The 27,921-nt window shown below is 45.3% G+C and overlaps 1 protein-coding gene across 6 annotated transcripts in view; it reads left to right on the top strand.

Moving 5' to 3' along the window:
- LOC142837060 (UDP-glucuronosyltransferase 1A6) overlaps positions 1-27,921 on the top strand; it is an 81,222-nt gene that overhangs the window by 23,622 nt on the left and 29,679 nt on the right. The window contains exons 1-2 of one of the 6 annotated variants that reach the window (XM_075951896.1): positions 6,264-6,377; positions 10,562-11,420. The exons of 4 other annotated variants lie outside the window; for them this stretch is intronic. In XM_075951896.1, the coding sequence (XP_075808011.1) occupies positions 10,563-11,420 (858 nt within the window). In that variant the 5' untranslated portion in view covers positions 6,264-6,377; position 10,562. Of the gene's footprint in view, positions 1-6,263; positions 6,378-10,561; positions 11,421-21,717; positions 22,606-27,921 lie in introns of those variants that run through there. One more of the 6 variants, XM_075951891.1, reaches the window with a different exon arrangement.

Below are 27,921 nucleotides of genomic sequence, written 5' to 3'. Positions count from 1 at the left end.
ATAAATGCGTACAATATGACTTGATTAAATCCACCTCCCACTCTATGTTCTCCAACATAGGCGAACCCTCCCTCTCCCAGCAGTCATTTCTCCTGCTCTTTGTTTAGGGGTGGGACCCTGTGAAATCGCCCCCCTTCCACATCTGTATGTCCATTGATATTGCTGTTGTTCCGGTTTCATTTTTGCAGAAGAGACTGTTTCACAGCAGACTTTCTGGCAGTTAGACTCTTCTTGCCGTCTTTGTGGCCCCTCTTTCACAATGCTCTCTGAGCCGTAAATGAAGGAGCTGTGGTGCAGATATATCCACTGGGGAAAGAGTTAGTTCACTCTGTGTGTGTCTGTGTGTGTATGTGCGCACGCATGCACACTCACTAAGGATCCTCCCCTCTGGAGCGGAGCAGCATGTCCTTCTTGAGGAGAGTCTGAGAGTCTGCAGAAATTGCACCCATTTTGCTCTGAGACCGGTTCCAGAAACACAAGCTCTTTTCGAAACTCTCTTTCTACTACTTTTGGGATCCTTGGGGTCATGCCCATTTCTTCACAGCTGTTTGTAAGTTGCCCGATGAAACATCGCACGACTCTGTCCGGGGCTAAAGATTTTAAGCTTCCTCTAGCTTGATGGCCGCCTAGTGCTTTTTGCTCCCGTCAATGGTCTTCAATGGGAATATTTGCCACCACCACAAAGAGGGTGCTCAACTATCCACTCCCGTTTCTTATGTTCCCAGGGCTCTTTTGAGATTCACAGACACCATGACTTTCAAAGAATGAGTGGAGAACCTCTCTACTACACGGGGAAGTGTGTATTTTGCCCTTGGTTTTTCAAAAGTGCCCTAGAAATGGCCTCTGAAGTCTCAGATACCTGTCACAGTGCAGGATCTCTCTAGCCAAGCGTCTGTTTGGTTGTTAATACACTGATTTTGCGATGGAGTTCCCCAGACTTGTAATGCCCAGCATAGTCTTCAGCGGTGGACTCAGCTGCCATCAGGGAAAGCCACTGCCTGAGGTATATTATCTCTCCTTCAAGAAGAATGAGCTGGATTACTGGGCTATAGCTTCCTCATGAGTACTTGCTTAGTATGTATGAGGTCCTGAGCTTTATCTTCAGAAACCCTGCTGTGCCTACTAGTTTTATATCCACTTGACATAAGCTAGGATCAGTTGGGAAAAGGAACTCTCAATTGAGAACATGCCTTCTTAAGATGCGCTTGTAGGCAAGTCAGTGCATTTTCTTAATTAGTGATTGATTTCGAAAGGCTCAGTTCATTTTGAGTGCTGGTCCTGGAGTGTATGTACAAGAAACAGGCTGAGCAAGCCATGAGGAGCAGGACAGTAAGCAGCGCTCCTCCATGGTGTCTGCTTTAGTTCCTGTCTTCAGGCTTCTACCCTGTCTTCCCTTAGTGATGGACTCATAGGTGCAAGGCAAAATAAACTCTTTCTTCCCCAAGTTGCTTTTGATCATGGCATTTTAACACAGCAATAGAAACCCTACCTATTTAGGCTCTGGACACCGAGAAAAAGAAATTCTCTATTCAACTGAATCTTCTCATTTACAGTCACTGAAAATTAGAATTTCTGGTTCACTGAATCACTTCATCGGTTCTTTTATATGGATCTGAAGATTCTATAAATCTGTCCTTACTGATGAACATACATAGTCTCTATCATTTCTTAGGTGCCTTTCTTATTACTGTTCTTAAAAAAATAATAGCAAAAACCACAATGAGACGAAGATTTCCTTGCTGCGAATCCCGAGTCATTCCATATGGGGACAGTCTTAGCAGTGATGCTCAATTCTTCCACATGTCTACCGTCAATCACTGCGCCTGAAATTAGCATAGAACCCAGCGTCAGGGCTGGCATCATGCTCCTTACTTTTCCTTTTTTATCTTCCAGTAAGTCCTAGACATTATTCTAGGCACCTCCTGACATTTCCGGTTTAAATGATTGCTTAAAAGCTTTTATTTTGGTGATATTACAATTCTGTTTAATCAGCCGTGTGGATATAGATTTCCTAACTTGTGCTTTTTAAGAACGAGACTCTTTAAGTGCTTTCCTGACATTCGTGTTTCCACACACTGGGCTTCTCCCCAGAGGCCAGTGTTCTAGGGACTAAGATGTGTGGCTCTTGCTGTATATATGTCTCTTCATTTTTAACGTGTTTGAGGCACTAATTTCAAATCTTCACACTAGCATAAATAGGTCATGGGAGTTTGGGTTTTCTCCTATCGTCTCCAAGTCTTGATGTTGTCTAGTTTTAAAGTCTGTTGGCTTTTCTGGGCAGAACGTCTCCCACAGTGCTTGCTTCCGTTTTCACTGGTTTTCGTGGATGTATTATCATTTGTGTATCTTCTTTAGTGAGTTAGATATTCATATTCTATACCAAGACAGGGATATTTAATGAGATCCTATGAGCTTCATGAGGATTTGGCATACTACCATTTAGCAGTTTGTATGTTCTGCAGGTATACCTCCACTAATAGCTCTTCATCTTTTCCCGTTTGTAATTTTCCCTTTGGAGTTATCAAACCTAAGACATTTACCTTTGATAATCTTTCTTCAGCTTGTTAATTCCTTTACCAGCCAAACACGTACACACATTTTCTCCATGCTACCGTTAAGTGTTTAATTCCTCCACTGTTAACAACTTCATTTTACTTTCTGGCAAGAGGTTTTTAAAGGATATAGTATAAAGGATGTATCTGTCTCCTCAGAGGGCAGGCTCTATGTCATTTGCTCTTAGCTCCGTTATTTGGCCTCTAAACCGAAATGCTCATCCGTCGTATTTAATTCTCTGAATTCCTGGCATCTGCTGCTCAATTCTCATTCTTGCCCCAATGGCTGGCTTATTCACCCGTGGTCAGATCCTCACCTGATTATATTAAGCAGCTTCATTGTGAGTTAGTGTCTGGGAGATACGCTCCCAGCTGTACTTTTATTTTTTTTCTGAATTTTCTTATTGAGCTCCAGAATGCACTTTCCTCCTTAAATTTTAAAATGGTTTTGTTTGACTCTAAAAAACAACCAGTGAACTAACCAACCAAACAAAAACCTGCTAAGACTCTTTTAACATCACATGAAGTGTCTTCTTTTCTCATTTGAGAAACATTAGAGGATTTTTCTTTGAGCTAATCCTATTCTGAATTAGTCTGCTTTTTTTTTTTGCTGTTTCATATCTTCTTTTACATCTGTTGATAAAAATTTGTTAACTTATTTTATCTGCATATCTTTTTATCACAATTTATTCCAAGGTATTTTGTCGGCTTGGGAGAAATTATGGTATAAACGGGCGATTTTCCTTTGCTATTTTGAGGTGGCCGTTGATAAAAGATGGCTTTGTCTTTTTGCATGCGTATCATGTGTAGTCCCACATTCCTAATCTCTGATTAGTTTAAAAAGGTATTAGGTATACAGTGACATGCACACATTTTCTTCTTCTGAAATCTATACCGCTCATTTCCTTCTGCTAGAACACATACCTCTAAAACATTGTGGAATAATAAAGTTGCTTCAGGCCATTTAAACTGTGATCCTATTACTTGCAAAGAAAAACTGTCTTGATAATTATGATCATCACATTCTTGGCAAGGACATTGTACCTCTGGTATCACGGTGCATAGTTTGGTTAGGGATAGGCTGTGCTCTGCTATCTATTGCTCTGGCCACTTTCAAGGTCCAGCAGACCTTGTAACTGGGACATATTTTGTCATAAATTGACATATTTTTACGAGGGGAGATGACTTTTTAGACAAAGTGAAATAATTTTCTTTCTACAAGGCTAGAGATTCAGTTGTATCAAAATGAGGGATGGAGTGAGAGACATGACTATATGCTCTTCTAAAGGACCTGGGTGTAATTCCCCATCCCATACAGCTGTTCACCAGTCCTAGAAGATATGATGCCCCCCTCTGGCCTCTAAGGGCAATAGGCATACAAGCAGTGCACAGAGCTATGGGTAGGCAAAGTATGCACACATAAATCAAATCTTAAACCATGAGGCAAGGCTTTTTGGAACAGTCAGGCAAGGGTGTTGCAAGTGGCAAGATCTTAGGAGCGTGAGTCAGTTCAAAGATTTCTTTTCCTCACCTTTACTCCCCATCCATAAAGTGCCAAGTACTACCTAGGCCGTGCCTGCACCCTTGCCCTCTTTTCCAGGGTGGGACCCAAAACTCTCTGAACAGCAGTGGTATTAGTTACTCATTGCACAACTCCAGTGCTTATAGATATAAAAGCCATATATGAGTTTATATTGATATGCCTATAAAATATAAGTGTATTAAACTATAGTTTTACAGATAAGTATTATTTTATATGGATATGATTTTATATATCTGCTAAAGGATCTATATGTGGGAAAGGTCTTCTACATGTGCAAGGTTATTTAAAGGTGAATCTGAAGCTAAGGTAACATCACAAAGAAGTGGTCAGATCTCAAAGATAGCCCTTTAACTAAGACCAAGCGCATGGTATCGGTAAAAGGGAAGTTTTCACTGAGTGACAGCTAGGTGTATGGATTTCTTTATCCCTGTTTCAGGTGAGGTTATCTCTTGGAAAGCCACGCAGGTTTCATGTTGCTGGAGAACAGGATTTCTAGCTTGGGTCTTGTGTCTGATAAGGAGGAAACACTACCTGGAGGAAAAAAGTATGTGTGTAGTTGTGTGTGTGTGCACGTGCACGCGTGCGTGTGTATATGTCTCTGTAATGATGGACTTGTGAGCTGACGTGAGCCCTTCTCCATAACTTCTTTTTGCTAGTGTATTTTATCGTGGCAGCAGAGAGAAAACCAGGGCAATGAATCCATTTGATTCTACCATTTTCGCGTTCTGGATTCAGATTTTTCAAGTCTCAAATTGTTCTTTTGTCCTCCGGCATCCCGGAGGTCCGGGATCTTTTATCCATGGCCTATAGGTATCTGAAGGATCTGGAAGAATGAGCACCTGAGAAGGGATTTCCTCTCCATGCCAACCTTTCCAGACACACACAGGACCTGGCAGGAAACTGCCCCATTCAGATCTTTCCCCTACTCCAAATGCCAGGTGTCCTTCACTCGCCTGCCTTGCCGGGGCAGGGGGGGGGGATCTGCTCACTATCCACAGAGACGGGTTCCCTCCTAGGGTCCATCCCTTCATTCCACTGGTCAGTGCCCCATGTCTGAGTTGTTTGTTCTTCCGAAATCCCTACGTGAAAGCTGACATCTCCCTGTACACTCAGAGGAAGTGTGGGGAGTCTTGTAACACCTCCCTCCCACGGTGGGCCTGTGTGTGCCTCCTGGGCAGCAATTCTTTAGTGTTCAAACTTATGAGTAACAGACCTGCCAGACTCCCTCTTTTAGTGCCTAGTACAGACACACCTGCACATTTCTGTGTCTGTGGGCACGCATGTACACACACACATGCACATGCACACACACACATCCACTCACATGCATGCACATGCGCAGACCGGTCTTAGAAACAGTAGAGTCAAGTCTCTACTGTGAGCAGAGCTTGCACAGCAACCCTTCTGGTGATGCTGTACTATGGCAGCTCCTAGCTGCCTTCCTCTCCTGCCCTCCTCCTGCCTTCAACCTCTGTCCCTTTGGGCCTGTCTGGAATAGGAACAGGACTCTGCTCTGAAGGGCCCAGGCCATGGGTCTCTCAGTAGAATGTGTGTCTGGCATGAAGACTCTGAGTTTACCATTCCCCTTGCTTCTCCCAGTCCACACCAGCTTACTTAAAGCCTTTGTTTTTCCAGAGCTTTTCTGTTGTGAAAAGAACCTCGTTAGGCTTCTTGGGAAGGACAGAACTGCACTGTGCGTCCTTGGGAGTGAGTCTCTGGGGATGGAGTCTCACTGCTATGCAGACAGAGCCAGGATGCGGGCACCCTCCCTTAGTCTCTCTTCATTCTGGGTAAAAATAATAACAATAAAACCCGAGGATGAATGCCTCTCCCCAGCCTGGACTGAGTGAATTCTTTGTATGCCTTGGACAACTAACTTTCATCTTGGCTAGGTTCCTGGGACCAGGCTTGCCCGTGAGATGGCCCCTTAATCTGCTTTCCTGAGCCCCATGGCACTAGGGTGCCAAAGTTAAGGCAAGCTTTGGCAAGCCAAAGTATGCATGTGCGTGACAAGGTCTGGGCGAGCCCGATCTGGGATGCAAAGAGCACCCTCTCCCTGGGCGGCCTGCTTTTCACAGCCAGCACTCCCTGGTCCACCCTCAGCAGAGCAAACATGCCCCTCCCTCCTTGGTGGTGGTTGGGAAACCCCGGAGTTCAGGGGCTGAATTGCTTCATTAGCCGATGGTGGTTAACTGAAAGCAGACTCCTGGATCTCTGATTCTTCCCCAGGCCCTCATCACGTGCTGCCTAGAAGCACACTTCTCTAACCTTAATATCCTAAGGCAAGTAACAGATTATGTGTTGCAAGAGTATAATATAGAATTTGAAATATATGTGTCTTTGTCTTCTGTCCAGAGCTTTACAAATGCCTGTAATTTCCAGAGGGATGGATGGGAGGACAAAACTGTAAGGGTTCCTTATTTGTAACAAGCTGTTCGACTTTCTTTTCTTCCTTCCTTCCTTCCTTCCTTCCTTCCTTCCTTCCTTCCTTCCTTTCTTTTGTAGCTTATGCTAAAGGGGGTAACTTTTGCAAAGTTTCAAAGGAGGGGAGCTGGGACCAACTTTGAGATTAGAGGACAGGGCAGAGAAAGGGGCTGAAGGGTTGGGTGGATTACTGATCAACAATAATGTAATCAATCCCGTGTATTGCACAATGAAGCCTGTGCGGAAAGTGCAGAGGGAGCGGGTTTGGAGAGCTGCCAGGTTGCGTGTTGCCCCAGAGCGCAGGGAATTTTCCTGTCCCTGCCCCCACACCCTTTGCACTTCTCCATTTGTGTCTTGTTGCACTGCTGCCGAGATCCACTGCAATAGCCATTAACCGAGTAATGCTAGTTCTAGGAGCCGTTCTAGAGAGCACGCAAAACCAAAAGGACGAGCCTCCGGTCTGTAGCCAAGCAGTCCAGGAGCTGAGGGTGTCTGTAGTAGAGACAGTCTTGTGGGACTAAGCCCTTAACTCGAGGGATTTGTCAACTCTGTTAAGTGCTGCTAAGTGCTGGCCAGCGTTGAATCATACTTACCAGCTGGGTAGGAAGACAGCCCCCTCCCCCCACCCCCACCGCCCGCCCGCGCAGTCTGGTAACACAAGTGCTGTGTGGATGGATGCCTTAAGGAAAAAGTTGGTTTTCCCTTTATACGTATGTCGAAGAGTCTGGTACGAGCTCCTCAAAAGGGAGCTGGTTCTGTGTTTGTTGTTCCTTGAATGAACCTTCACTACGTGAATGGAAATAAAGCACATGGATAAAATGGATAGCAAAGCTAGCCTATTCTCCCGCGGATGCGTACTGAGAGCCTCCGCTATACCAGACACGATCTGGGTGCTGCAGAGACAGCAGAGTAAGAAGAGCATTGATTGACCCTGCCCCGCCCATGCTCCTGGGAGTCGGGGAAAGAGTAGTCGGGAGAAACAATAATGTACACCATTGATCCTGCCCTGCGCATGCTCCTGGAAGTCCGGGAGAGAGTAGTCGGGAGAAACAATAATGTACATCATTGATCCTGCCCTGCGCATGCTCCTGGCAGCCCGGGGAGATATAGTAAATGTACAATAGGTGAGATAATGATAGTAAAGAAGGGAAGCAGCTCCAGAGTGACAGGCTGTTTGACCGTGGCTTTACCAGGGAGGATATCACAGATGGGACATTAGCAGAAAGGAAAGGGGATGCAACATCCTGGTTATTATGCATATTGTTTAGGGGGAGTGCCTTAGGGCTTTATTGTTGTCTAGATGCACGATGACCATGACAACTCTTATAAAGGAAAACCTTTAATTGGGGCTGGCTTACACAGACACGATGCTGGAGAAGGAGTTGAGAGTTCTATATCTGACTTAGCAGGTGTCAGGGAAAGAGAGAGACACTGTGCCAGGCTTGAGCATCTGAAACCTCAAAGCCCACCCCCGTGACACGCTTTCCCTGACAAGGCCACTTGTTTGAATCCTTTTAAATAACAGTGCTGCTCCCTATGAGCCTGCAGGGACCATTTTCATTTAAACCACCTCAAGGAGGGTAGAAAGCTGCAGACCCCTGGTCACATCTGACCTGAGCTGGACTGTCACGGGAACATGCTAATCATGTTTGTTCACTGTAGATGTCACTCTTCAGGGCTCTGTCACGTCATGGAAATCAGTGGCATGCATCAATAAGAAAGGCTTGGGCCATTAGCCAGAATGTTCATCTACCCTTAATAGCAAACAAAGGGTTTCAAAATACATTCTAGGTGCCCTGTGGCTTTTTGAGCCCATTTTAGGACACGTGAAAGGCTATGCTGTTCTCATAGTGGTGCTGAAACGGTTATTTACTTTTCCCAGGTGCATCTTCTCCTAAAGGGTACTGTAGAATTTTCTGGAAGCTGCAAGGGTACGTGATTTTGCATTAGAACAAATGAAGAAGGAGATTAGATTTTTCAGCTGTTACCTAGGAGGTCAGACACTAAAGGAACATGAGAAAACATCAAACAAAACCACTCTTTGACAAATTTCTAGCCCCCAGTTGATGCATGTTAGCAAGATGGGTTTATTCTTGCTTGTATAGCTTAACTAGGAGATGTTTGTGTGTGTCTGAGTATGCCAACTTTAATTTCTCTTTTCTTTCTTTCTTTTTTGTTTTTTTTTTTTGAGACAGGGTTGCTCTGTAGCTTTGGAGCCTGTCCTGTCTTGTAGACCAGGCTGGCCTCAAACTCACAGAGATCCGCCTGCCTCTGCCTCCCGAGTGCTGGGATTAAAGGCATGCATCACCACTGCCCAGCTGTCCACTTTAATTTCTGAAGTGGTCCCTTTGACTACATGAACCCACACAAACACTGTGAAGGCTGCAGTGGAAAGGTTCTGAAGGCCTTTGGCTTAGTGTCTCCCAGGTCAGCTTCCTGAAACACTCACTCTATCTGAGGCACTATCCTGATTCTAGAATTGCGAATAAAATTGACTTAGGTTCTTTTTTTAAAAATTGGTTTTGAGATTTTTATTTATTTTAATTTTATGTGTATGAGTGTTTGCTTATATGTAACTCTGTGTGCCATGAGCTTGCACTGTCCGCAGAGATCAGAAGAAGGTATCAGAGCCCTGGAGCTGGAGTTACAGTTTTCAGCTGCCCAAGGGAGCTGGGAATCAAACTCAGGTCCCCTAGAAGAGCAGTCAGTGCTCTTAACTGCTGAGACTTGTCTTTCTGGCTCGATCCTGTTTTCGAGGCAAACACTCCTGTACTCCAGGCTTTCCTCAAACTTATCACTAGCTGAGGATGACCTTGAACTTCTGATCCTTCTGTCTCCACCTGCCTGATGCAAGGATTATTGACTTGACAAGCGTTCTACCAGCTGAGCTTCATCCCTGGCCTTTAATTAGCTTTTTTTTTAAGATTTATTTATTCTTATGTGTATTGGTGTTTTGTCTGCATGTCTGTGTGAGGGTGCCGGTTCCTCTGGAACTGGAGTTAGAGACAGTTATGAACTACCATGACAGCGCTGGGAATTGAACTCAGGTCCTCTAGAAGAGCAGTCAGTGCTCCTAACCACTGAGCCATCTCTCCAGCCCCTCAATTAAGTTTTCCATTTCCCACCCTTTAATGATCGTGACGAAATTCTAAGTCCAATAGTTAGTGAGCAGCTGAGCTGCTAATTTTGAAGAAGCTAATTCTGGCTTTCTTTCAAAAGCTACAAGGGTAACAAGAAATATCCTTTGCTTAGGCAGTATCCTTAGTGTCTTGCACATATGCTGGTTGTAACTGTGTTCTGAGTTTGTACCGTGTGAGAAGATGGGTGGGGGTTAAGGCCTAACTTGCATATCCCCCCCTCCAAAAAAAAACATTGAAGTCGATGCTCAGGTCAACCTCTGAAGTGGACCTTAGATACGGTCATTGCAGATGGGGGTAGTGAAGAGGAGATCCTCAGGATGGGTCCTAGCATAGTAAGACTGGCATCCTTATAAAGGTAGGGTCGTATGGATCCAAAGACACACAGGAGAAGGTGAAGATTAAGAATTTGGCGGACAGGGCTCTATGTTGCTCTGGACATTATGTCTTCTTTTAAGTTAGTGCTTTCTTCCTGTTGTGAACAAAGTTGGCAAGAAAGTGTCAAAGCATTGAGAGAGAGAGAGAGAGAGAGAGAGAGAGAGAGAGAGAGAGAGAGAGAGCCATTCCTCCACTGACCTTATGCGGCACAGGTCTGCGGTGGGGGGTGACCCCCGCTCCAGGTTGTCCTTTAGCAGCAGCAAAGATCCCCTGGAGGAATAGGTCTATTAGTGGAGATAAAGCTAAGAAACCTAGACTCTCCAAGGAAGGTTGATAAGCTATGAAAAGTGAGTTATGTGCTTAAAATTGGTTAAATATTAATTTTTCTTCCTTTGTAGTCGAGGGCATGATTCAGAGCAAGGGAGAGGAAGGCGTGGAGTATTAAAATCACTGGGTGCGTTAGAGGGAGTAGCTCAGAGTGCTGTGGCTTCAGGAGTGTTCACTGTTGTTGCTTTAACTTCCTCTAGGATGGCTTGCCTCCCTGCTGCTGCTCAGAGAGTTCCTGCAGGGTTTCTCTTCTTAGTGCTTTGGGGCTCGGTTCTAGGTGACAAGCTGCTGGTGGTCCCCCAGGATGGAAGCCACTGGCTTAGCATGAAGGAGATAGTGGAGCATCTCAGTCAGAGGGGGCATGACATCACGGTGCTAGTACCAGAAATCAGTTTGCTTTTGGGCGAATCCAAATACTACAAGAGGAAAATCTTCCCGGTGTCCTATGACCTTGAAGAGCTGCAGACCCGTTACCGCACCTTTGGGAACAACCACTTTGCTCCCCGTTCCCAGCTGATGGCTCCTTTCAGAGAGTACAACAACAACATGGTTATCATCGACCTATGCTATTTCAACTGCCAGAGCCTTCTAAAGGACTCCGCCACCCTCAGCTTCCTCAGGGAGAGCAAGTTTGATGCTCTGTTCACAGACCCGGCCATGCCCTGCGGTGTGATCCTGGCTGAGTATCTGAAGCTGCCCTCCGTCTACCTCTTCAGAGGTTTCCCATGCTCTCTGGAGCACATGCATGGACAAAGTCCAAGCCCCGTGTCCTACGTTCCCAGATTCTATACCAAATTTTCCGATCGCATGACATTCCCCCAACGGGTGGCCAACTTCATTGTTAACCTCGCGGAGAACTACGTATTTTATTGTCTGTATTCAAAGTATGAAGCTCTTGCCTCAGATCTCCTCAAGAGAGATGTGTCCCTACCAGCCTTACACCAGAACTCTCTGTGGCTGTTACGGTATGACTTTGTCTTCGAATTCCCCAGGCCAGTCATGCCCAACATGATCTTCATTGGAGGCACCAACTGCAAGAAGAAGGAAAAACTCTCTCAGGTGGGTGGACTCCTGTCTCCTGGTGGCATCATTTCTTCACAGACAGGTGTGACTCTCGTCAGCTGGGGCCCCCTCTTCTGTATTTGGCATCGTCGCTGGGAAGTCGGTCACGTGACACAGTAGTAGGCAAGGGAATGCTGGGCTCAGAGCAGCAAAGATGTGTGTTCTTGAGGCTGGATGAAGACAGGGTTCTTGCTTGGGTCAGTGATCTGGTGACAGTCTCAGAACCTCTGAATGAGCCTTAGACACCTTTAGTCCACAGAGGTGGAAATTTGACTCAGAGCACCTATTCAAACCACTTTCAACCAGCTTATTCCATGGTCAGAAGTCGGCCAACAAAATCCGAGGTTATAGCTCCCAAAGTCTTGCTTTCACAGGAGCCTGGTAAGCATGGTCAGTACAGTATTAAAGGGGTATTGACAACTATGGAGGTATGTGTGACAGGATGTAAGTGACTTCTAAAATCTGATCATTTGCCCTCTGGCCTTTATCAGAAAGATGTGGTGGTCCGAGCAAGCATCTCTTTATGGCTTAGGATATGCAACTACTTTGGAAATCATAATGTGCATTTTTAATTCAGCTGAAGGGCATCAGGCCACTCCTGTCTTTTATCTAGGATTTCCATCTGAGGAGAAAACCCTCCAGTGGACCCGAGAGCCTTTCCCAGACTTTCTCACCTGCTGCAATGGGCATGCTTTGAGCCAGGGGCACTGGTGGAGGCACAGTGCTGCAATCATTGTCAAGATCGGATTTGGGTCTTGGGATGTAGCTAAATGGGAGCAACCTCGTGTTTACCTAGCATGTGTTTGGCCCTGGGTTCAAGTCCCATCTCAGTAAAAAGAAAAGCAAAGGAAAGAAAGATGTAGGGACAGAAGAAGAAAGGAAGGAAAGGAAAGGGAAAGGAAGGGAAGGGAAGGAGGGAGGGAGGGAAGGAGGGAGGGAGGGAGGAAGGAAGGAAGGAAGGAGGAAGGAAGAAGGAAGGAAGGAAGGAAGGAAGGAAGGAAGGAAGAAAGAGGAGGGAAGGAAGGAGAAAAGGAAGGGAAGAGAAGGAAGGAGGGAAGGAAGAAGGAAGGAGGGAAGGGAAGGAAGGAAGAAAGGAAGAAGGGAAGAAAGGAAGGAAGGAAGAAAGAAAGAAAGAAAGAAAGAGGAGGGAAGGAAGGAGAAAAGGGAGGAGAAGGAAGGAGGGAAGGAAGAAGGAAGGAGGGAAGGGAAGGAAGGAAGAAAGGAAGAAGGGAAGGAAGGAAGAAAGGAAGAAGGAAGGAGGGAAGGAAGGAAGGAAGGAAGGAAGGAAGGAAGGAAGGAAGGAAGGAAAATTTCATTTGTTTAAAAGAATATACTGCTCTGGTCTACCACGGGGTCACAAACCTGTGTTCTGAGCACTCAGGACACTCAAAGAAGCTGAAGTGGGTGGGGTGGCTGATGTAATCGGGGACAGCCTGGAAATGGGAGAATGAGGGAGAGGGTGAAGGACAAAAGGGAGGCAGGAGAGGGAAGGAGGGAAGGGGAAAAAAGAAGAAAGAAGAGAGAGGGAGATGGAGAACCGGGGAAGAGATGGGGAAGGACCGAGAGGGCAGAGGTCACACAGGAGAGGATATCTTTAAGCCTGGGTCTGCAGCTCACAGAAGCCTGGGTCTGCAGCTCACAGAAGCCTGGGTCTGCAGCTCACAGAAGCCTGGGTCTGCAGCTCACAGAAGCCTGGGTCTGCAGCTCACAGAAGCCTGGGTCTGCAGCTCACAGAAGCCTGGGTCTGCAGCTCACAGAAGCCTGGGTCTGCAGCTCACAGAAGCCTGGGTCTGCAGCTCACAGAAGCCTGGGTCTGCAGCTCACAGAAGCCTGGGTCTGCAGCTCACAGAAGCCTGGGTCTGCAGCTCACAGAAGCCTGGGTCTGCAGCTCACAGAAGCCTGGGTCTGCAGCTCACAGAAGCCTGGGTCTGCAGCTCACAGAAGCCTGGGTCTGCAGCTCACAGAAGCCTGGGTCTGCAGCTCACAGAAGCCTGGGTCTGCAGCTCACAGAACACTCTCCCCGGGGTGCACCCCCCACCGAAGTGCTGATTCATCCCAACGGTGCACTTTTTAAAGTCCTCATTTAACCCAGTGTCTACCATGCCGGTGATGTGTGGCTACTTTCTTTGGAGATTGCAAAACGTTTTGGCTTTGAATTTCTGTTAATCAGTTATAAATGCTGGAGTGAGTCCAGGTTCCCACTCGGTGTCCAACATCAGTGTCCAAATAGCTAGAAATTTAGTAATAATTTAGGTAATACTGGCTCAGATGTATGCCTTCAAGTTTTTAAAAAATGTTTTAAGTATTTTTTTTATCTTTCTGCTTTAAGTGAGTTACCAAAAAAAAAAAAACAAAACCCTCAAATATAATTTGTATACCATATAGATTCACTCATTGAATGTTTACAAGTAATGATTTTTGTCCTGATTTTCTCTCTATTGTGTAATAAGGCACACTGACCAGTAGCAGCTTAGGGGAGGAAAGGGTTTCTTTGGCTTACATTTCTAAGCCACAGTCCATCATGGAGGGCAGTCAGGACAAGAACTCAAGCAGAAACCCTCAGGGGAAGTTGCTTGCCAGCTCACTCAGGCCCAGGATTTCCCTGGACAGGTGAGCCTCAGCTGTCCAAGAAAAGCTCTGCCCTGACACAGTGAGCTGGCCACCCCCACATCAGCTAACATCAAGAAACCCACAGCCATGCCCACAGACCGACCTGGCCTAGGCAATCCCTCAACTGAGACTCTCTTTTCAGGTGACTTTAGGTTGTGTCAAGTTGATAGAGTGAAGGAAGACAGTTTGTGTGTAGTTTTATGTCCACAGACTTGTCTACAATCACCAGTGTCATTTAACAGCATCTCCAGGCAGTCCCAAAGACCCCCTTAACCCTAACCTTAGCCTTTCAACCTTTGCTTCCTGTCTCCATGGACTTTGGCATATCTTGGAAATTTCAAAAAGAATTTGTGGGGTTGTTTGTTTGTTTTTGTTTCTCAAGACAGGGTTTCTTTGTAGCTTTGGAGCCTGTCCTGGAACTCACTCTTGTAGACCAGGCTGGCCTCCAACTCACAGAGATCTGCCTGCCTCTGCCTCCCAAGTACTGGGATTAAAGGCGTGCACAGCCACTGCCCAGAGAATTTGTAGTTTTTTTCTTTTTTTAATCAGCTTTCTTTGTATGTTTTTAAAGTTCATCCATGTTATAGCATGTACATCACTTTTCTGAATGAATAATAATATGGGTATAAATATCTCATATTTTATCAGTTTATCAACATTTGAGTTTCTATAATTTGAATAGTTTCCATTATTAAGAAAAGTGCTGTTATGAACATTTTGGTACAAATCTTTGATTACATTATTATTATTTTGGATATATATTCAGGAGTGGAGTTGCTGGGCCATCTAACAGTTTCATGTTTAAGTTATTGATTTTTTACACAGTTGTTTTCACCATTTTACATTCTCACTAGTAATGAATGGAAGGTTCTAGTTTCTCAGCATCTTTGCCAACACTTGTTATTTTCCTCTTAAAATTTGTGGCCATCCTAGTAGGTAAGAATGCTGTAGAGTTTTTATTTTCCTTTCCATAATGGCTCAATAGTCGCCATCTTTTTGACTGCTTATTGGCGGTTTTCATGTCTTTTGGGGGGGGGGGAGTCAAGGCCATTGCGCGTCTCTAAACCATTTCTATACTTGTGGTTAAGTTGTAATGTATGTAGAATGTATCCATCCTTTATAGAACTCTCTTACCAGGTTATTTTTCTTTGTAGTTTCCCTTTTTATGTGTACGAGATGTGCATGTGTGCACGCATGCATCTGAGTGTAGATACGAGGGTGCCCATGCGGAGGTCAAAGGACAACCTTCCTACTTTGCGTGAGATAGGATTGACGATTGCTCACTGCTGTAAATGACAGGCTAGACGACCCATGAACTCTTTGGATGCATTTGTCCCCGCCTCCCATCTCTCAGCAGATGTGCTGGGGTTACAGATGCACGCATCCACATCTGGTTTCACATGGCTTCTGGGGATCTGAGCTCCAGTCCTCGGGCTTGTTCCTGTAAACACTCTGCCTAGTGAGCCATCCATCCTCCCTAGCTTTCCTTTACATCCCTGATACCATCTTTACGGGGGCATTAAAGGGTCTGTTTAGAGAATGTGGGGCAGGCTTCTGCGCGTTTGGGTCCTCTTGAACAGCCTTCAACACTGTCTTGTTTTTTCCATTTAAGACTCGCACTTTAATCTATTACTGAAATATTTTATTTATGAGCATTTGTGCATGCGTCTGTGTGGAGGTGTAGTGTGTGTGTGTGTGTGTGGAGGGTACCAGCAGAAGCCAGCAGAGGGAGTAGGAGCCTCTGCAGCTGAAGGAACAGGTAATTTTGAGCCACCGGAAATAGTTGCCAGGTGCCAAACTCTGGTCATCTGAAAGAGCAGCAAGTGCATTTTAGTGTTAGGTGTCATTTTCAGTGGGATTGTTCCATTTTAATTTTGAATTACATATTACCAGTATATAGAAATATAATCAATTTTTGGATAATGGTCATGCACCTTGTAACCTTGCTGGATTGATTTGACATTTGTAGTGGATTTCTTAGGATTTTCTAAATAGAAGATCATGTGTGCTGTAGAGATGTATTTCTTCCTTTCCAGCCTGAGAGGATTCTTATTTGTTTGTTTGTTTGTTTTTGCTGCTGAATTGCCTAGTTAGAGTGTATGAGGAAGGAAGATGTCCTTTCTTTGCTCCCAATCTCAGAGGGAAAGCATTTAGCATTTCACCTTTACATGCTATACCTAGAGATATTTGGGTAGATCCTTGGATTAAAACATTGAGATAATTTCCAACTGTCACTAATTTGTTTTGTATTCTTACAATACAGGGGCTGCTGGATTTTGTCAAATGCAATTCTTGTGTCTGTTAAGTTCACCCCGTGGTTTTCTTTGCTCTACAAAGTGTAGTACAACAGTTGATCTTAGGCCAACTTTGTCTTTTGGGGACAATACTATTGTAACTATTATTATCCTATTCTGACCCTTCTTATGTGTTGCTATATTTGGTATGACATTATTTTGCTGAGGATTTCTGTGTACACATTCAGGAAAGGCATTGGAAGGTTTATACATTTTAAACATGCATTTTACAATGATTTATTTGGTGTAGGGTGAGGGTGCACACACTATGGGTGTGCATGTGGACACCAAGGGGACAGCTTGCGGGAATTAATTCTGTCACCATGTGTGTTCTGGGGTTGAACTCCAGCAGTCAGGCTTGATGGCCAGCGTCTATGTGCTGAGTTCTATCTCAATGAAACAATTTGATCTTCGCGGGATGGCCTTGTAGGATGAGCTGGAAATGTTCTCTCCTTCCCCACTGCTGTGAAGGATTAGAGCTGCTTGTGTGCTTTGTTCCTGTTTTCTTCTTCCCGGTTAATAGTTGACCAAAGTGCCACTGAGGTAATTTAGTGGCAAAGCCCCCGTAATGGAATAAATAGGTACTTGCAGGCCTGGTCCCATTCCTCTACATGTCCATCTGAAAGGTGCTTACTGGATATAGTTTTGGGGCCTGGGATGCTTCACCCACAGTGGAGAAGCACTTTCTAGAGTGCTATGTCTTGAAGGCTTCCAGGGTTTGGTGCTCCCTCCCACCGGCAACTCTGGATGACCCTGTAGACAGGCCTTCTCTCTGCGGCTCTTGCACGCCCCCTGGTGGATATTCCCCTTTCCTGCTTTCACATGGGACTGTTCCTGGGACCAGGCTGCTTTTAATTCACTCTCCCGTCTGCACAAGGGTCAGTTCAGGCTGACCCCCCCCCCCAAGATATGCCTCCACTTCTTTGAAGAGCACAGCATGGCTGTGCCACACTTCCTTCTGTAATTTTCTCTATGCTGGGGATGAAACTCAGGCCCCTGGTGTGGCACACGAGGCTTTGTTACAGGTTGGATTGGGATTGCAATTGCAAGGTGAGGGAAAGAAGGAAGGGAGGGAGGGAGGAAGGAAGGAGTTGAGGACTATGCCTCAGGCCCTTCAAATGTTGCTCATTTAGACAAATTATCTCAGTTGCATTTGGTCATGTATTACCCAGGTAGAAGAAAGCAGGAACACAGTTTTACACCTTTGAATACCTCCTAGGACACAGAAGGTTAAAAATACAGTTAAGAGTGAGCTGGGGTCCAGGACACTTGGCCCTGAAGACTTGGACATTCTCTGAGTGCTTCCGGCAGCCAGCTCCTGCACTTCCTTTCCTCTGACCCTCATGACTTTTCGTTCTTCTCCGGCCTCGGGTATAACCGATCCATCTTGCTGTCTTCATTCACCACCCCATTCTTTTTCCTTCCTTCTGGAGGCTCCTGAACTGTTTAGCTTCGTTGTTTTTAGCTGTCGACAGGCTGGCAGGACCTTTCTGCAGCCTGGACTGCAGGCACTCAACTACGGCTGCCTCTGTTGCCTCTTCCATGTTGCTCACTCAGCCCTCACTACTGAGAGTTGGCCCGGCCCCTAAGACCACACAAGAAAAGGCATTCCACACGAGGGTGTCCATGAGACAGCTCCCCAAGGGAGCCTGAGCCGCCCAAGGCGTTTGAGCCAATCCTAGCCTGCCTTGCCTCTTTAGTCATTTGAACGGACCAATCACAACCTTGCCTCCTTTGCACCAATCACAGCAGCTCTTCTGCCAGGCCTAGGGGCGTGCTAGCCAGGCGGCTTGGGTTGAACCCAGGCTGGGTGATCGAGAGTTCACTAGAGTTCGTGGTTATGAAAGCAAATCCTCTGGCAAAAACAACCCTGCACGGACCTGGTTGAAGCTTTGTCTCCAGGAGCCAAGGCAGCCAGCTGCAGTCTTTGTACTGCGGTGTCTCGAGGTTTTCACGGAGTGTTGATCAGCCTGTTGCTGTTTTGGGTCTAGTCTGTCTGGATGTTAGACCATAGTCCCGTTGCTCAAGGTCAGGAGGCCAGAGTGAAGAGTCCATCAGCTGCTAATGAGGGCGTAGGTTTGCCCTATCCCCCCTTCCAGCACTTACTTTATTTTCTGAAAACTAAATATCAGAGCGAATTTTAGAATTTGTTTATCATTAAAACTGCAGTGATTCTGTCTCTGCCTCCCCAGTGCTGAGATTAAAGGTGTGTGCTACCACACCTTGAACTCACAGAGATCTGCCTGTCTCTGCCTTCCAGGCATTGGGATTAAAGGTGTGTACCACCACACCCAACTACTCTCTTTTTTATTTTATTTTTTTATTTCAAGGACATTAACCTTTTTTTCAAGCCTGCATATATTTTTTAACACACTGTAAAACATTTAGAGGTTTTCTTCCTCTTTGAATCTCTCTCTACTGTATTTCTCTCTTTTTCTGACCACATGAGTCTTTAATTTGCTAAGCAACATGGGTTGGACTAAAGCCATAGCTTTGACGGCTGGATCCAGCCCATTCCTTAGCTTTCCAGCCTCATGGTAAAATATCCCTGGGGTCCCCCCCCCGCCCGCCCGGCAGCAACCTCCGGCAGGTCCCAGCAGTGCCGGGAGCCGGTGCACCCGAGCAAGCGGCTACAGTCGTCGGCGGTGGCGGCAGGTCAGACATATAAACACAGGAAATAGCCATATAAGAATTTATTAACAAGGAGAGAAAGAAATAAAGGGAAAGAGAGAGAGAGAGAGAGAGAGAGAGAGAGAGAGAGAGAGAGAGAGAGAGAGAAAAGGAGAAAGGCAAAGCCCCGTGCGAGAGGAAAAGCAGGAAGAGAGCGATGGCTGGGCGGAGGTCAGGAGTTAAAAGGAGTGGGCGTGGCTAGGGCAGGGACTGAAAGAATAACACCGCCTAGAGCCAAGTTTATTGCCACAACTCTATGGCATTTCAAGGTCTTTGCCAGCAAGCAAGCTGCAACAGTGTGTCCACAAAAACACTCAAATGCTCTCTCTGTGGCCGGACCTCCTGACTCAAAGAGTCAGAGTTTGCACTGGCAGGATGGCCCAGAAAGCCAGCATTTTAAGATGGCACAGCTTTTTTCCTGCTATTGCTGAAAATCAAAAAGCATGCAGTCAGCTTTTATCAACACCATTTAAGAGTTTCGTGGCAGGACCTCTTAAAGAGCTTTAGGGTTTTGCAACTAAAGCTGAGTCAGGAAGCCTCTCTTAAATGAGAGCGCTTGCCTCTAGCAAGCCGAGCAGACCCCAAAAATTGCTGCTACCAAGAAGCCATGCTTTACTCTATTCTTTTCTGTCTAGAATTATTTCCCAGGCTCTCTCAGGTTTTATGTTGATTCAGTTGTCCACATGGGTGCCATTTTGTAGCATGAGGGCCTGCTAGCTGGGGTTTCTATCCTGCCCAGACCATAGAAGAAGCAGGATGTGACTTGCCCCGCTGAAAAAGGTACTGAGCCATGTGGCTAACATAGATAAGAAAGATGGGCTAATGTAAGTTTTATAAGAGCTAATAGGAAGCCTGAGTTAATGGGCCAATCAGTTTATAATTAGTATAGATCTCTGTGTGCCTGTGTGAAGGCTCACAAGACCTCTGTTCTCACTGTGTGCCCTGATCTCAACTGAGGATGCAGGGGTGCTGATGTTTCCTATGGAAGGCAGCCATTGGCTGAGTATCGGGAGATGCAAGGGAGATACCAGACTATAGTCGTGGCTCCAGAGGTGAATTCACAATTCAGAGGAAAGGATTTTCCCACCCTGGAAGCCTATACCGTTCCTTACACCAAGGAGGAACCCAAGTATAGTTGGTGGCTTTCAAAAATTCTTTGGTTGGAGACACCCGAGGACACTTTTGAAAGGTCTGGCGTATTTGAGAAAGTTATCTGCCTTCTGTGTGAAGTCATGCTTGTGTCTACTGCACACACCTCTGATTAGGCACTGAACTCCAGCTCCTTTGATATGGTTTTAAGGGTTCCTCTTTATCCCTGTGATGAGGTACTGGTGATGTAGACATCCCAGCAAGAAGTTACTATGTCAGATCTCCGTTGGTGCCTTTGCCAGCTTGTGGTTCGGGCAGCGCCCGTTCTTTAAGAACTTGGTTCTAATTTCCTCCATGTCTAATCTTTTCAAAGATCTCTCCGTTCCTTCCCACAGTCTTTGGTGACTTAATTGTTGCATGAGGAGGGTGGCCCTTTGTTTGTCCCGACCACCCGGCTAGCTTACACCTGAAATAACCATACAGAAATTGTATTAATTAAATCACTGCCTGGCCCATTATCTCTAGCCTCTTATTGGCTATCTCTCACATCTTGAGTTAACCCATTTTTAAGAATCTGTATATCACCATGATGTCGTGGCTTACTGGGAAAGATTCAGCATGTCTGATCTGGCAGCTCCATGGCAGCTCTCTGACTCTGCTTTCTTCCTCCCAGAATTCAGTTCTGTCTTCTCCACCTACCTAAGTTCTGCCCTATCAGGCCAAGCAGTTTCTTTATTGATTAACCAATGAAAGCAACACATAAGTAGAAGGACCTCCTACACCAAGTTAAAGTATTGAGATGCCTGTGATTGCAGTGTTCACTGGGAAGACTCAGAGGCCAGGGTGAATACCCCCAGTATCCAGGAGGATAGCACTTTAGACAGAGCCATACCCTAGGCTAATGCAAAGTGAGGAGCTCATGGGAAACAGCTCGTTAAGCCCACTTTATGTCATTGCCTGGGTTGGAACTGGCCTAGATTTTGGTGACTCTTAGCCACAGGTGCACACAGAATTCTCAGCAGACCTTGCTTTATAATCAAGCCATTTGATTTTGAGTTTGAAGTATCTTCCTTTATTCTCACACTTAGCAACAACCTTCAAAAACTGTTCCCTGCTCATTACAGAGATAGCTAGGTAAATGAACCTCACCAGAGAGCCAGCCACGCATCCTCTTTTTCTGGGGCAAGTTGACCTAATGATGATCCTTACCTTACAGTGTACTGAGTTCTTCTTGTAGAGGGGAAGCGAGGCTTTAGAGAGTTCCCCAATAAAGTTACAGATAAAAAATGTTTCATTGTAGATCAAAATGGTCAGGGCCAGCCTGTTAGAATATGCTAACGGAGGATGAGGTGATGAAATAGGTATACACAGCCTTGTTTAATTTTAAATTGGAGGAAAACAAGATATGAACGAGGATGTCCCCTAAAGAGAGAGAGTGTCCTTTCACAGTTTTTCTAAGAAAGAAATAAGATCAATATTGTGTTGTTTAGAAGCAGGGTTGAGCAGGAGTCAAGGATAGATTTAGTCTTCAATGATTAACGTCTGGGAGCCTCTGCCACCCAATGGTGTGGCCAGGTTGGGCTGGATATAAAATGAAAAAACAAAAGCAAGAGGCAGAGCCCGGTGAGGAAGATCTGCTCCCGTGAGCTTCTACAGAGATGGCTACAGGGCTCCTTGTGCCCCAGCAAAAATTGGTGGGGCTGCTCCTGCTCTGTGCCTTGCCCTGGGCTGAAGGTGGGACGGTGCTGGTGATTCCCGTGGATGGCAGCCACTGGCTGAGCATGAGGGATGTTGTGAGGGAGCTCCATGCCCAGGGTCATCAGACTGTGGTCCTGGCTCCAAATGTGACTCTGTACATCAAAGATGAGGACTTCTTCACCCTCCGGACCTATGCCATTCCATACACTAAGCAGAGATTTAAGGAACAAATGGCAGGAGGCGTTAACCTGGTCTTTGAAACCGGAAGCTATATGGAGACATTCTTTAAAATAGCCGAGGCTTTCAAAAATATATCAACACAATTGTTAAAGTCTTGTACAGATCTACTGCACAACGAGACCCTGATCCGGCATCTGAACTCCAGCTCATTTGATGTGGTCTTAACGGACCCAGTTGTCCCCTGTGGGGCAATATTGGCCAAATACCTACATATTCCTGCGGTGTTTTTTTTGCGTTACATCCCTTGTGACATTGAATATGAGGCCTCACAGTGTCCAAACCCACCTTCATATATTCCAGCTCTACTCACAAGGCTGTCCGACCACATGAACTTCCTGCAAAGGACCAAAAACATGCTGTTCTCTCTCACCTTGAAATACTTATGTTATAAATCTTTCATTCCGTTTGAGAATCTGGCCTCTGAGCTTTTCCAGAGAGAGGTGTCCTTGGCGGAGGTTCTCAGCCATGCATCCGTGTGGCTGTTCCGAAGGGACTTTGTGTTCGACTATCCCAGGCCCATCATGCCTAACATGGTCTCCATTGGGGGCATAAACTGTGCCATCAGGAAGCCACTCTCTCGGGTCTGTATTGAAGCCTTTAACCAATCAATATTCTACGCAGAATATATTTTCTAATGCTAACTTTCCTACTAGTCTTTTAAACGATTCTCCCCATGTTTCTGATAGCCTTTCCTGAATAGGTCATCAGAATTGGGTCCTTCTGTTTTTATTTTATGTGTATGGGTTTTTGCCTGTGTGTATATTTGTGTACTGGGATTACAGATGGTTGTGAGTCACCATGTGGGTGCTGGGAATTGAACTCAGTTCCCCTGGAAGAGAAACCATCTCTCCAGCCTTGGATCTTTCTGTTATTCAGTGGTCACTGATAGGACTAGTGGCTGAGGCGAGGGTCCCCGACAGACTGAAGAGTGGTGGTGGGTCTCTACTGAGGCTGTCCATGTGTCTAGGTACTGTCTTCCTGAGGGTGAGATTTCCTGAATCTGGGAGAACAGAGACACTGAGTGGTGACATGCCCTATCAGGAGGAGTGCCACTTGCGTATGTCTAGTAGAGGGATAAAGGGATTTCAGATGGCCATTGTTGGTTCTGCGAGCAACATGGAGGTCTACCCTTTCCCTAGTGTCACCGTTAGCGTCTTCGGGGTCTAAAAATCTTCATTGTAGAGTTCGTTTGCAGCCTTGGTTAGCTTTATTCTACGGTATTTCTCTTTTGAGGCAGAAGTTCAGGTGGAGTCTTCAGGGGTCTTCTGTGTACAGCCATATCGTATACAAACGAGGACACTTGGCTGTCTTCCTTTCCTCTTTGTGTCTTTCTGTTTCTCTCCCCTGTCTTGCTCTAGCAAGAATCCTGGCACTGGACTCAGTGAGTGGACAGAGTAGACATCTGAGTTAGTTCCTGATTTTAGTGGAAGTGCTTTCAATTTCTCCCCATTTCCTTTAACGTTGGCTATAGTTTTCTGGCACACAATGTATGCTATATTGAGATATATTCTTTTCATTTGTAGAGTCTACAGGGCTTTTTGTAGTAAGAGATCCTGGGTTTTGCCAAAAGTCTTTTCTGTATGCATTTGGATGACCTGTGATCTTAGTCCTTCTGATATTCTTTAGTTTTAACCTGCGTTTGTTGATTTACATGTCTTAAACCAACATTACACTTTGGGTATAAAGCCAACTTGATCATGATTGATCTTTTTGATGTGCTCGTAAATTTACTTGGCAAGTATTTGATTGAGAAATTGTTCATCTATTCTCAAGAGAGTGATTGTTCTATGGTTTGCTTTGTCTTATATGTTTATTCATATAGGCAGTATGAATTATACAATTAAGCAGTACTCCATGCGGACTTGGGAGGTATTGAATTCAGAGGTTTTAATTTACTACTTTGATTTTCTATTTTGTACTTCAAAAGGCACCCAGATGCACTTTCTAGGGGTCCTAGTTCATGCCAGTGGGTACAGGTCCTTTTACCCATGTCCAGAGGATTAAGATTTGTTGTATCTTTACTTCAATTTTATTTTCTTGGATTCATTCTTTTCATGGTGTCCCAGATTTACTGGATATTTTGTGTTAAGAATTTGTGAAACTTAACATTTTCTTTGATCGCCAAATCTATTTCCTCTAGCATATCTTCAATGCCTAAGATTTTCTCTTCCATCTTTTATATTCTGTTGTTTATGCTTGCTTCTGTAGTTTCCGATCCTTTACCCAGATTTTCCATTTCCAGATTCCCCTCAGTTTGTGTTTTCCTTATTGCTTCTCTTTCAGTTTTCAAGTCTTGAACTGTTGCTTTCACCTGTTTGATTGCTTTTTCTTTGTTTTCTTTAAGGGATTTGTTGATTTCTTCCAATCTTTTGTTTGTTTTTTCTTCCACTTCTTTAAGGGAATCTTTTATTCCTTCTATAGGGTCTTATAATCTCCCTAAAGTTATTTTTAAGGATGTTTTCTTTTGCTTCATGTGCATTGGGATGTTCAGGTCTAGCTGTTGTAGAACCACTAGTTTCTGGTGGTACTGTCTAGCTCTTTATGTTATCGAGTGTATTCTTACCCTGTTGTCTACCCATTTCTTCCTCCAATTGGAACAGGTGAAGCCTGTGTTTCGGGGAGGGGGGTCCCTTTTCCTCCAATTGGTGTAGTTGGGGGCTGTGGCTCCGTTGAATACTCCTTCAGATGTAAGCAAGGCAAAACCTTCTCTGATCATTCCTCTGGGGGCCTATGAGCCCGAGGCTCAGACGGTTGCTCCTTCTAGGTGTAGGCATGGCTACAGCTCCTATGCTCATTCTTCCTGGTGCAGGAGGGGTGAGGTTGAGGCTCCGGTTTCAGATAATATCTGGAGGCCACGGCTGTGGTCCGACCTCCGTGCTGCTAAGGCTTCTCCCAGCGGCCTCTTGATTTCATTTTCAATTCAATTCAATATCTATTTTTGTTGTTGTTTTGATTTTGAGACATGGTTTCTCTGTAGCTTTGGAGCCTGTCCTGGAACTAGCTCTTGTAGACCAGGCTGGCCTCGAACTTACACAGATCCTCCTGCCTCTGCCTCCTGAATGCTGACCACCCCACGGCTCAATTTAATATCTTATGTATGCCCTTTGCTTAGACTATCTCAAGGTAAGCATGCCAAAAAAAAATAATCTTAGCGTGGGGACGCGGATAATGCTAACAGCTTGGACTTCTCAGATGAGTGTGCATTGACAAACAATGCTGCTATGAATATAGTTGAGCACATGTCCTTGTGGTACGATTGAGCATCCTTTGGGTATATACCCAAAAGTAGTATTTCTGGGTCTTGAGGTGGGTTGTTTCCTAATTTTCTGAGAAATTGCCATACTGAAATCTAAAGCGGCTGTACCAGTTTCCACTCCCACCAGCAATGCAAGAGTGTTCCATTTACAACAATCCTCTCCAGCATAAGTTGGCATCAGTGTTTTTGATCTTGACCATTCTTACCATGTAAGATGGAATCTCAGAGTTGTTTTGATTTGCATTTCTCTGATGACTAAGGATGTTGAGCATTTCCTTACGTGTCTTTCAGCCATTTTAGATTCCTCTGTTGAGAGTTCTCTGTTTAGGTCTGTACCCCATTTTTTTTATTGGATTTTTTATTCTCTTGATGACTAATTTTTTGAGTTTTTTGTATATTTTGGAGATCAGACCTCTGTCTGATGTGGGGTTAGTAAAGATCTTTTCCCATTCTATAGGCTGTCTTTGGTCTTGTTGATCATGTCTTTGACTTACAGAAGCTTTGTTTGGGTTGGGAAAGTTTTCTTCTATAATTTTGTTGAATATATTTTCTGTGCTTTTGAGTTGGACTTCTCCTTCTTCTATCCCTATTATTCTTAGGTTTGGTCTTTTAATGGTGTTCCATATTTCCTGGGTATTTTGTGTTAAGCTTTTGTTAGATTTTATGTTTTCCTTGACCAATGAGCCTATTTTCTCTATTGTATCTTCAGCGTTTCAGATTCTCTCTTCCATCTCTTGTATTCTGCTATTTATACTTGCATTTGTGGTTCCTGATCATTTTCTCATAATTTCCATTTCTATAATTCTCTCGATTTGTATTTTTATTGTCTCTATTTTGGTTTTCAAGTCTTAAATCATTTCTTTCATCTGTTTGATTGCATTTTCTTTGTTTTCTTTAAGAGATTTGTTGATTTCTTCCAAGTTTTTTGTCTTTTCCTCCATTTCTCTGAGGAATTTTTTCATTTTTTCTTTAAGAACCTCAAACATTTTCCTAAAGTTATCTGTTAATTTATTTTCTTCTGCTTCACCCATATTTGGGTGTTCACATCTTGGTGCTTTAGGGCCACTTAGTTTTTGTTGGTCTTGTGTTGCTCTTTGTGGTGTTGAGTGTGTTCTTACCTTGTCTACCCATCTTTTCCTCTGATTGGTGTAGTTGGGGCTATGTCTCTGGTGATCAATCTTCCAGGCGCCAGTAGATGCAAGGCTCAAATGGTTACTCCTTGTGGTGCAGTCAGGGCAACAGCTCCAGTCACCCCAGAGGTCACTCCATATTCCCAGAGATTGCTCAGTACTCCTGGGTGTCTTCTACAATCCTGGGGGTCATTCAGCCCTGCTTCCATAGAGGTTGCTAGCTCGGGCCTGCTCCCTCAGAGGTTTCAGATTCATGCCCAGTTTTACAGAAGTCTCTGGCTCGGGCCTGCTCCCTCAGTGGTGGCTCCCTTCAACCTGCTTCAAGGCGGTCATTGCCTTGAACCTGTTCCCACAGAGGTCCCTGGCTTGGCCCCAGTCACAGAGAGGTCTCTAGCTTGGTCCTTCTCCATGGAGGTCCCTGACTTGTGCCTGGTCCTGCAGAGGTCTCTGGCTCAGGCTTGCTCCCTCAGCAGCCACTTCCTTGTACCTGCTCCTATGGAGGTAGCTTCCTTGGGCCTGCTCTGGCTGAAGTCACTGGCTCAGGCCTGCCTAACTGAAGGTTGCTGCCTTGGACCTGCTCAGGTGGAAGTTGCTGGCTCAGGCCTGCTACCACAAAGGTCCCCGGCTGGGACCCAGTCCCACAGAGGTCTTTGGCTTAGGCCTGCTCTCTTGGAGGTTGCACCCTGTACCTGCTCTGAGGATGGTGCTGCCTCAGCTAAAATTGCCGACTCAGGCCTGCCCTTGTGGAGGTTGCTACCTAGGGCCTGCTCCAGAGGAAGTTGCTGACTCAAACCTGTTCCTGTGGAGGCCAGAGTGTTTGTGACCCTTTTTGGGAATCTCGTGATCAGAAAGCCTTGTGGGTAGCCTCAGGACAAATAAGGGGTGGAGTTGGACACTGCGGCCTCAAAGTCTACTTCACAGGAAATGGTGCAGAAAAACCAAGGAAAGATCACCCAGGTACATTGTAAACAAACAAACAAAAAAAAGCAGGGTCTGTTAACACCACATCAAAAGAACTGGAGCTCAAGGGTGGAAGCAGAGCCTCATTGGGCAGCAGATCCCTCCAGGGTACCACATGGAATGTTGATGCAGTGTTTCCTACTTGCCGTTATTTTTAAAGGCATCCTCACAGAAAACTGCTTTTCTCAGAAAATTAATTACCAATTAGTTCAGAAAGTGATGTCTACATTATTCCCTGGTGTATGGAATATCCTAGGGTTTCGGGGAGCAGATGGCCTCTGCTTTGATACACACAGAACATCTGGAGCCAGGACCACAGTCTCCTGTGAGATCCACGTTCACTTCAGGCTTACTGCCTGCTCTAGGAAAAGGAATTGCCCTCCCTGGAGCCAAGATCTGAATCCCCAAAACTGCTGCTGAGAGTTGGAGAGCAAGCTCAGTTTCTCTGCTCTGGTGCTCCCAAGATTCTGGAAACAGCATGTTCAGGAGGCACTGTCCTGGCTAGCGGACATGCTCAGTGGACACCCACCACAGCTCCTTGGTTCCATTAG

This window comes from Microtus pennsylvanicus, chromosome 17 (genome assembly GCF_037038515.1).
Source record: "Microtus pennsylvanicus isolate mMicPen1 chromosome 17, mMicPen1.hap1, whole genome shotgun sequence".
NCBI classification, from domain to species: domain Eukaryota; kingdom Metazoa; phylum Chordata; class Mammalia; order Rodentia; family Cricetidae; genus Microtus; species Microtus pennsylvanicus.
This window is presented reverse-complemented; position numbering and strand designations above follow the sequence as displayed.